Genomic DNA, 10920 nt, shown 5'->3' on the forward strand with positions numbered 1-10920 from the left:
AGTGGTACCAGTGGTGGAAACTGTTATCAGGGATGAATATTTACACTTTCTTTCCACCCATACTTGTCTGAGTAAAACAAAATTCTACTATCTATCCTTCTATCCCTATCTAAAACTAACTTTCAGAACAAGAAATAACCTAATGATCTACTTTTATTTATTCTTCTTAATTGGAGCTTATTAGAACACTGGCACTTCTTGATCATTTAAACCTCTCCAGGTACAAGAACTACAGAAAACTACAGTAGTCGTAGTGAAGAGCTACAAGTTCAACAGCTTCTTCCAGTAGCATCATTTTGTCCTTTCTCAGGATCTGAATGCAGAGTGCAGCCAGTCTGTTTTAGCTTGGCATTACTTTTCTCTCCTTGAGCATTCTGTGACATTGAACCATCTTCAGTGAGAAGAGGTGGTACTGCTAGCAGAGCAGTCCAAGACAGATTTTATCAAAAAATTCACACAAAGTGTAGAAAAAGGATGAGGATGGCCTCAAGCCAAGCTTTGGAGGCACCAAAAGCTAGTTCCTTTGCTGCATTTGGAGGGATTTTCCTGGGAATTAGCAGTAGTTCCTGCATAATATCAATTTCCTGCTATCTGCAGAGAGTTGGCAGTAACTGTGGAGAGCAGTTTCCCTCTGACCTGACCCAAAAGTTTCAGCACACAATTTAAAAGAATAAGCTTGTTTGGCTAAGCTTATTTGAGATCACAGACTGCTATACCACATGGGACTGCGTCTGCTTCCTTTTCTGTGCTTCCTTGTTTTTCAGTGCTTTTTGTCCATCAGGCCCTTCATGCTCGTCTTCTCCTTTTTAAATGCCTCAAGCTGTTGTGTATCTTCTAGTACTTCTGAAAGATCTATCTGCCCTATAGTGTAGACACACCTGAGCTAGCTTTAAATTGCTCAGGCAGTGCTGGTAGCAGCATTGCTGCGGAAGCACAGGACTGAGGGCAGGATCGCTGAGCTCCTTCAGTGGGTTTGGCAGCCCGTGCCAAGTTCTGCGTTGTCAGGGCTAAGCTGCTGGCAGGTCTTAGGGTTAGTTGAGACCTAAGTGCAGATGCTGCCATCACTGCGATGAAACCTTTACTGTGATGTTTCTATAAAACGATGAGTAGGCAGGCGAGAAGCTGCCGTTTAAAACAAAGCACCAGAAAAGCTGTCAAACCTACAGATTTTACATAGTAAGAAAAAAAAATGTTACTTTCATTATCTGAGCCGCGGTTATCATTAACAGACTACTTGAGATTTCCTGATTTTTTCTTCTCCTCCTTATGATTCAGTTCTTTAAGTAATAAGGGAAAATAGATACTAGTGATTAAACTGTAGGATATTCCTCCTTCTGGGTTCTTCAGCATCTCTTATCTCTCTGTGTTTGCCATATACATGGAAGAAGAATGTGTCCTGATGGAATGTTCTCAGTACTGTGAAAATAGTGACAGCCACAACAGCTTGCTGCTTTCAGTACATAACAACTTTCATACAAAGATAACAGATGATGTAGCAGACGTGAACCAGACCTAATCTATTGTAAGAATGGGAAGTTTGGTAGTTATTGCTTTACAGTGAAGTGAGCCACAGCACAGTTAAAACTTGTCCTAGTTCAGGCTGCAAATTTGTGGCAGAACTGTTTGTATTGTCCATATATCCTGGCAGGATGAAATCAAAGTTAAAGAGCAAATTCCTATAGCAAAACAATTTATGTACCTGTCTGTATTGTGTTAAATTATTAACCCTTCTACAGGGTTAAGGAGGATTCAGATGATACTGATCAGTTGAATATCTAGTTTGAGGTTTGAAACGGCCTAAATACATACCTGAATATAGCTGGTTTGTGAATCATCTGAAAGATTCCCTGTAATAAAATTATACAGTCCTGTGAGGTTATTGTTAGTAGTTTGTGTCACTGAATTTGGAAGGAAGCACTGCAATGGAGACCTTATTGCAGCCTTTCCATACTTAAAGGGGGCTTCTAAGAAAGATGGGGAGAGACTTTTTATCAGGGCCTGTTGTGGTAGGACAAGGGGTAATGGTTTTAAACTAAAAGACTAGATATAAGAAAGGACTTTTTCACAATGAGGGTAGTGGAACACTGGCACAGGTTGCCCAGAGAGGTGGTAAATGCCCCATCCTGGGAAGCATTCCAGGTCAGGTTGGACGGGGCTTTGAGCAACCTGATCTAGTTGAAGATGTCCCTGCTCATTGCAGGGGGTTTGGACTAGATGACCTGTAAAGGTCCCTTCCAACCCAAACTATTCTGTGGTTCTGTGATCATGTTAGGACCTGTGTCTTTGAATGGACAGGATTAACCAAGTTATGTGGTCATTGCAGTTACAGAAAGTATTTCATTCTAGGACAATAATTCTGGGTTTTCCTCCAGAGTTCAGAAGCGAAACCCTGGTGCTTAGTTGTCTTTGTTTTTACTGAATCTGTTATGAAATCACGCTGCTGAGCCAAGGATACAGGAAGATTTGCAGTTAATTGAATCTTCTGGCATGGTACAAAAGTCCCACACAGGAGCATTTCAGATGGGAGGAGTTTCAGTCAGAAAAGTGGTGTAAGTGTTGCTTTCAAGCCAAAAGGACTCCCAGCAATGCTTATGCTGCCCTGGGAATTGAAGGGACTTGAAAATAGCTGAAAGTCACAGAAATCACAGAAATCACAGAAACACTAGGTTGGAAAGGACCTTCAAGATCATCAAGTCCAACCATTAATCCAGCGCCACCATGTCCCCTAGACCATGTCCTGAAGCGCCACATCCACACGTTTCTTGAACACTTCCAGAGATGGCGACTCCACCACCTCCCTGGGCAGCCTGTTCCAATGCCTGACCACCCTCTCAGTGAAGAAATTTTTCCTAATATCCAATCTAAACCTCCCCTGGTGCAACTTGAAGCCATTTCCTCTTGTCCTATCGCTAGTTAGGACAAGAGGAAATGGCTTCAAGTTGCGCCAGGGGAGGTTAAGTCAACTTATCCTTTTCCTAAATCAAGTTATCCTTTTCCTCATCTGCACCAGAGCAAAGCAGAGCTCTCATGCAGGCAAAGGCTGACCATTTTGAATTAACAGTCTTAGTTAATTATTTGTAATTGGAACATGCATAAAAATGTACAAAGATTTGAGAGTGCCAAGTTGGCCTGTGTAAAGAAGCTGAGCCACTTGAAAGCATACTTCATAATGAAACCCTGGCACAATACAGGCAGTCTTTTACCAACTCTGTTATGAAGAGCAAGACAAGGTTTTGAGTGGTAAAAAGTTATGGGGAAAAAGCTAATTGTCATTAGAAAAAGTTATCTCTCTTGCCATTCAAGCTGCCTAAGCACATGTTGTCATCAAAAGAAAAGTTATTAATTTTTTTTAAAAAATTGTATTGCAGCAAAATAGTGTCAGCCAGATGTTAAAACTTGACTCAAGCTGCTGTAGCCTTGTTTCTAGAATTACATATGTGATTTGAGATGTAAGAGTTCTCTTGAAATCTGCAGGACACTGCCAGCTTTCACGTTTTTTTAAAACTGACCAAATTTAAATGTAATTTCTGTAACTGACCCCCATACCTAAGTCAAAACTAAAATGTTTGATCTATTTATATAGATCCAAAGGAAAGCGCCTTTCCCTCAGTAGTAGTCAGGGCTTATTAACAATCACAACAGTATTTTACGTCATTTTGACTTGAAATGTGACCCCCCTAGAAGCAAATAGATATGCAGTTGTAGACTACGTTGACTTCATTAGCAAGACTGCATAAAACTGCCCAGAATATTGTGTGGTATGTATGTCCTAGCAAACAAAAGAATTCTGCATTAAAATCAGTTGAGTTGCACAGCTATTTATGGGTAACAGGCTGTTTGTTTGCTTTTTTTAATTTTTAACTTCTGCAAATTGTTACACCAGATGGCCTGTTGAGCCAACAATAGATCATCATGTCTCACCACAATGGGATCTTCTTCTGCCTAGCTTGAGTCAAAGCAGTTAGATATCAGTCCTCACCAAGCACATTCCTAACAACTTCACCTTAATTATTTCTCTCCATCTAGTCCGTGGTAGTATAAACAACTTTCTGCCTTCTTGCATAGCATCAGAAATGTACATAAATACGCAATCTAGTGTTGAAACAATTCTTTTGAACACATTAAATTCCATTACTGTATGATAGAAGATCCCACACTTCTGTGGGTAACTGAACACTCATACTAATTACAGTAAGGAGTTTGATAATTAAGTATTTCTATTTTTAAATTATGCTCTTTGATTTTTATTCCCACAGAGGTCTCAGTCTGCATTCTCCCTGGCTAGTGAAGATATGCCCAGTAAAGGAGTAGACCCTGCATCATCTGTGACTGAGGCTCTTTGGAGGCAGCAAAAAGGACAATTCAGGAAACATAAAGAACGCAAGCTCTCTGCATTACCCAGCTGGAAAAGTGTGGACAGGCTAAATGAAACAAGTAAATATTTCTAGTACGAATATGATTCTTTTTTTGGTTCTCACTCCATGGAATAAATATAACTTAAAGCAGGGTCCTTCGCCAGGAAATTTCTGCTTGCAGGGGTCACATGTAAAAATGTCTGTTTGGTGATCCTGAGTGTCATGATTTCATTGGGCTGTGTCATCGCTTATCTTACCTTTTTCTTTTTTTTTTTTAACCCAAGAAAAAGATTCAAAATGTGGGCCGTTGGGGAATTGATTTTGGACTGTTAGGAAATATTAGGCACCTAATTTGGATACATTTCAGAGCTTCTAAGACACAAGAGCCCAAGCGCCCTGCTTTGTCACCTGGTTATCTGTTCTCCAGCTGAAGGAGTTGCAGCTGCCCATAGAATCCCTTCTGCTGCACAAGTTAACTGTTCATGAGGTTATGTGGTGAACCAAACAGTGAAATAATTCACATTTAGGATTCCTCCTTGCACCTTTATTTTCAAGACCAATGCAGTCTTCTGCGCAACCCTACTAACTGCTGCTTCCACACAAGTTTGAGGAAGCTGTATGAGTAGGAACATCACAGGACCAGCAGTTTCGCTAGATCTGTCCTCTGTATCCGTGCATTAGGTATGGGAGTGAATATGGATGATGGATGGTGAGCAGCTTCCTAAGTCAGCCCCATTCCTGAATCAGCGCCCTGGGATAGAATGCAACTCCCTGCTTACTTCAAGATGCCATAAGTACAGGCTGTCATTGAAGAAGGTGGTTCCTGCTCTTAGCGGGGAGTTGGGGGTGTGCCATTTTCACTGACTCTCTTGTTCTGGCTGTAGTGTTCTTGAGGCCACAAGAGTGTAGCACCAGGCAACTGCTGCACAGAAGAGTGAGTTAGTTTTCACCCCTGCAGCTGCACGAGGGGAAGGGCTGACCTGCTCACTGCAGCAGCAGCCCCTGGCTCCAGGTGACCAGGAACAGCAAAGCTAACATTGCTGCAGCTGTTGTCCTCCCGTGACAGAGTCTGCTTGTTCCTGCTTCTTCTCTTATAACAGCTGTAGAGCCCATCTGACCACTATGGCAAATTGGTTCAGGAAGATAAACAAGCAGAAAACTTCTCTTTTGTAGGGTGAGTTTACTGGTGCTGTAACCCCCACAGCTGGCTCACCAGGTGCTGGCAAGCAAAGCAAACAAAATCGGTGTTTGGGTGTAGTGGGGACCAGGGATGGGGGCTGCCCATCAATACAATTTGTTTATCTGTAATGCCAGTTGATAACCTGGGTGACTCAAAATTAGACAGTGTCAATACCCCTCCTCGCCCCAAAAAGAAAGTGATAGTAAAGTAGTACTAAAATCTGACTTAACTAAGTATGCATTACTTTGTGAACTGCTCATTCAGCCCCTGTTAGAAGGGTTGTTCTCCTGGGCATTTTAGTGGAAGGCCTATTTTCAGTAAAGCAGTTAATTGGGTGCTTAAATTTAAGAACCCACTTCATTCCCATTGAATTCAACCATCGAGCAATTTAGTACATAAGAATTACTTAACCGTTAACAGAATGCCAAATTGACCCAGTTTCGTTCCAGGTGCTCTACTCAGAGGATTTGTTCTGCTTCTTTCATCTAAGAACCACATTGTTATGAAAATGTGTTGCCTATTGGACTTATAGTAAATAGCTGATTGTGCTAATATGTGTAAATATGATCTCGTCTATGCAGTACTAAGCAGCTCTGTATTAGGATACGGAAAACAAAAGAAATCTCAACCAAGAGTTTGGAGTGGTAACATCAGTGGACTTTTTAGTCATGTAGCCAAAAAGCAGATCACAATTCATTTTGATTACAGTTTGCTCTGGTTTAAATGTTGACTCAAGAGCCAAATAATGAATTAGTATTTTTTTCCCCTTTACTGGTAGTTTCACAATGAGGCTTCTTAAATCTGTTTTCATTTTCACATGGATAAATTGTAGCGTATGCCCAAAGAATTGTGTGCATTCTTTCAAGTAAGTGTCTTTGTTTTGGAAAATCAGTCAGGGAGCATGTGACATTACTTGAAGCTGGGATAAAGCTAAGTCAGCTTTCTGAATATAAAATTCTCAGTAGCTTTCCTTTCCACCTTGCTTATCCTCTAATATGTAATCAACTACTATCCTGTCCTTTCTTCAGTTAACTGAGGATTTTTGACCGATTCTCAAGTGTGAGAATTTTGATTTCTTTTTAAGCAGGAGTAAAAATAACTTCAGAGATTTATTGCTCAAGTTCTGTGAAATGGCATGAAATTTAGGAAGTGAAAACAAGATGAAAGGACTCAATGAGTAACAAACACAAAAACTGGTCTAAATCTTCCATACTTCCTAAGTTTAATTGCTATTTAATTATTGTTTCATTTTTGTGGGGGTGTTTTGTTGGTGGTAGTGCACCACAAACTTTTTTTTTAAACTAAGCACACCTTCTTACTGTATATGCTCTTTATGAACAATTCCAGGGAAAAAGTCATCTTCCTGAGCTCCAAGTATTTGTAATCATGTAATGCAAGATGCTCGAGTATCATTTACAACACAATCCAAGTTTTACTTTGTCCATTTTTAAATAGTGATGTTCTGTTTACAGTGTTAGAAAGCTAATAGTTTATAATAAGTATTTCTACAGTTTTCTGGAAATGGAAAATTTGAACCCATGGAAGGAATCCATAAGGCTGAAAAGTTAGTTCAGTAGGCTGAGATTAACTGTAAATCCATGGAATTACATATTTATTCAATTGCTGTTGGAGGTAGAGTCATCAGATGTTCACATTTCCCATGAAGGGACTTTTTCAGTTTGATTGGAAATGGAATCTAAACTTAGAAGAACTGCAGTTCTCTGAGTTATACAGTACTCTTTGACCGTATTTGTGGCACTTTTTTTTCCTGTCGGAATTGTAAAACATACTCTAAAAAAGTGTAAAAATACAAGAGCAGCAGTGCTTTGGTAAAATAAAAAGCTCATTTAGTCTAGGATACAACAACAGCAGCAACAGTAACCATAAGCAAGAGCCTAGGAAAGATTAGGAGAAAGCAAGTATTTTTCATGCTGCCTTTGAGTAGGCGCTGAACCTCCAGAATTTTCAGCTTAATGACTATCTCAGATAGATGTATTTTTTGGTATTTAGTAAACATTAGTGTTTACTATGTTTACTCTTCCATGTCCATAGCCATCTCTGTTTTATCCCAGATTCATTTTTAGCATCCATAACACCCTTAGGCAAGAAGCTCCTGGTACCCATTGCATCCCACTTTCTTTTATTTGTTTTGAACCTTGATTTCACTACTTTCACTTGATGTTCTCTAGTAGTTAGGCTGGAATAGATTCCCCCATCTCTTTTAGCATGTATCCTCTCAGTCTTCTCTCCTTCAGATGACAGAGCTCTGGCTTACTTTGTCATTCCTTGAACGAAAGCCAGTTCAGAACCTGGTGCAATCTTTGTTGCTCTACTCTGATCCCTGTTCTATCTTTCCTTTTTGAGATGGGGCACCAGAACTGCACACAGAATTGAAGACATTTACAAAACACAGGATTTATGTATGTCTATGTATTGATGTTCCCTCAGCCTTTCCTATTAATTCTTTTAGAAAAAAAACATTGGTCTAAGTACTTTCACATTTTAAATAGTCATCACCATGGCTTTAAGTGGTGGCTTCTGATTAAAAGGAGTATGTCAGCATGGCTCACAAAATGAGAGAATTCATGTAGCAGCAACACTTAACGTTTGTTCATTAGTTTTGTTGAACCCTCCAATTTCTGGCCAGTTGGTCGCAAACTGACAGGTAAAATGAGCGTTTCACACTGTGATCACAATTTTTTGTGTCTCGTTTTTATAGATCCGCCTTCTGTTTTTCAAAGCACTGATGGAAACTGGGTAGCTTTGCAGAATGTCACTTTGCCTCGTCCTCGAATGCTCGCTAAACCAAAGAGTCAAGTGTTCAAAGCTTTGGAGAATGAATCCAGCGTTGTGTCTGCCTATGACGAGATGGGCTCAGACAGCGAGGATGACTATGACTGGAATGTGGCCTTGAACAAGCTGCGTCGGAGACCTCGGCAATTACCAGATGATTTCTATTTTAACAATTCCCAGTATGGTACTGAATGGGTTTATGGCAATGATCAGTACCAGGCAGTGACCTCCCCTTCCTCTGGGTTATACACCAATACTGAGACACTGTTCTCCGATTCGGAAACATCTTCAGTAAACTCTTCCCAGGAAGCTAAAGGACCTAGCAAACTTCTCTGGTTACAAAGCAGAACTCAAACTGATATGCCCAGAATGGAAAAAACACATTTCCATGGAGAACTGGATGTAAATTTCAATCCACAGGCAACCAGCTTGGAGTATTCGGACAGCAGTGAGACTGAAGAAGTCCATTATGATTTAGAAAAGAGATCAAGAAGGTGGAGGAAGAACAAAGCAATCTCTGAAGAATTATGTGAAGAAAAAAACCGCACAAAAGGCAACAAGATGAATTTAAGTCAGGTAATTGTGTTTGTCCTTATCAAATACATTTGCAAAAAGAGCTGGGCAAAACAAATTAAGCTATGCTGGCAATAACACATGAATCGTAAGTGGGAGGCGGAGCATTCTTGCAAGCTTTATCTTCCTTATGCCTCCTAGCTGAGAAAAAGCAAAGGTAAAGTATTATATACACCATGAATAGGCATTGCCTCGTTCTCAAATATGCCACTTCCATCTGATCAATGACATTGTTAATGCTGCAAAATACTGTGCTCTTAAAAAAAAAAAGTCAGGATTTGCCAACAGCTAACAGATGTTGACTAATCACCTCTTTTGTTGCCTTGGGTTTTTTTTTAACTCCTTTCTTCTGGGAGCAAGAAGTAACTCGTATGTCTGGGAATCTTCTGTGTGCTGTTTGCAAATATCCTGGTAAGGGATAATGCTAATGAGCAACAGAAATTCAGAAAGGGCATTTTTTGAAATACAATCCAAGTGATGTCTACTTTTAATTGGTCACTTGATTATGAGTGCTGATATGGTAGGGTGAGTGTTTGCAAACTACTTTCATTTAAATAATTTGTCAATTGATTTTAAAAAAACAAAAAAACCAAACTAACCGAATGTAACAGCTCAAACTTGGAAAAACTGATCATACAACTTGAAGACAGCAAAGTACTTTTCAAAAATTTCTTTTAAACAACAAGTCTGGGATAACCAGAAAGCCAAGAAGCCTTCTCTGGAGTTTTTCCAGGCCTGGGGCTGATATTATATAAGGGATCTGGTTGTCCCACAAAAATGTTTTAGCAGTACAAGCCCTCTTCTAACTCTAATAACCCAGCTGGATGAGGAGAATATTGACCCCTTGTCCAGCTCCATTTCTCATGTCCTACCCCTCTTACATCCTGAAGCTGCATCATTGCTGCATAGAGTAATGGTAAGCCTGAAGCAATGAGCTAAATGCTGTCTTCTCCCTATGCCTCTGACTACAAGCAACCCAATCCAGTCTTTAAAGTCGTCTGAGCAATTTTAGGATGGCTGGAATTGTTTTTCTTTGCTTATGCTATTAGCCTATATTTCCTGTAGAAGGACATCAGTACAGTGATCATAAGTCAAGATCAGGATTCTAGGATTTCATCAGGTTTTTAATGATGGGTAAACTATCATTAATTCTGTATCTATTCCATCTGCTTTTAGGAGACAGGTGCAGGTGTTTTGTACCGATTCATTTATACTCATGTCCTCATACATTTATAATGTACAGTTGTTGAAGGGGAGTTATGTAAGATAATGTACCCTAACAATATGTCAGTGGCCATCAATGACTTCTTAGAACATTAGACAGAATTACAGAATTTTCCAGGGACTGCACAAAGACCATATTTTGTACACAGACTTCTGCATTTCCCTTTCTGGCTTTGTGTATTTGTGCATACTCTGTGTGTCTATGTGTGACTGTATTCATATTGTGGCTTTCAAGTTATTGCTGCCCTACAGAGTATAGAAGAGCAGAGCTCACAGGGAAGGTGCCCTGGAGGTGTTCATCCAGTGGAGAACAGAAAGACAGGTGCTTCCAGAAAGGCAGGGTGCTTCCAGACATACATGATGGCATCCTTCGTCAGCTTAGTGTATTCTTCAAAGTGCAAGCTGGTGTGGAAAATGATTGCTCTTCCCAATTCTTTTGAGAGCTGCTTTGCATCTTAAGTGCTGCTTATACCTCTCTGTTGTGCAAAAAATGCAAGGTTTGGGATTCTGACCCATTCTCCCCTTCATTTTACCCCTGAGGCTAAAAGGCTCTTCCTGCTGTCCTTCACCCTCAGCCACGGCAGGGAAGGTGGAGGCATGCATGCCTCCAGATCACGCTACTGTTTTCAAAGCAATGAAATTCTCACTGGGAGGTTTATGGATGGGTGGGTTTCCATATATTTAGTTCATGTTTGGACACATAGATACACCCTGGTGGCTAATTTGATAGCTACTGCCACATTCAGAGAACTGTTACTCCAGCCTCTGGTACACAAGCACTGCTGGGAGCAGGAA

At 40.3% G+C, this 10920-nt stretch overlaps 1 protein-coding gene across 1 annotated transcript in view; it reads left to right on the forward strand.

Annotated features, from left to right (window-relative positions):
* Positions 1-4256: 4256 nt before the first annotated feature.
* The window catches only part of MYRIP (myosin VIIA and Rab interacting protein), a gene marked incomplete at its 5' end in the record, with an annotated part of 33389 nt that continues 26725 nt past the window's right edge, over positions 4257-10920 (forward strand). The window contains 3 exons of the mRNA XM_010284840.1: positions 4257-4434; positions 8255-8881; positions 9993-10021. Coding sequence (XP_010283142.1) covers positions 4257-4434; positions 8255-8881; positions 9993-10021 — 834 coding nt within the window. The remainder of the gene's footprint in view (positions 4435-8254; positions 8882-9992; positions 10022-10920) is intronic.

The sequence above is a fragment of the Phaethon lepturus genome, unplaced genomic scaffold (assembly GCF_000687285.1).
Source record: "Phaethon lepturus isolate BGI_N335 unplaced genomic scaffold, ASM68728v1 scaffold4284, whole genome shotgun sequence".
Classification (NCBI taxonomy): Eukaryota; Metazoa; Chordata; class Aves; order Phaethontiformes; family Phaethontidae; genus Phaethon; species Phaethon lepturus.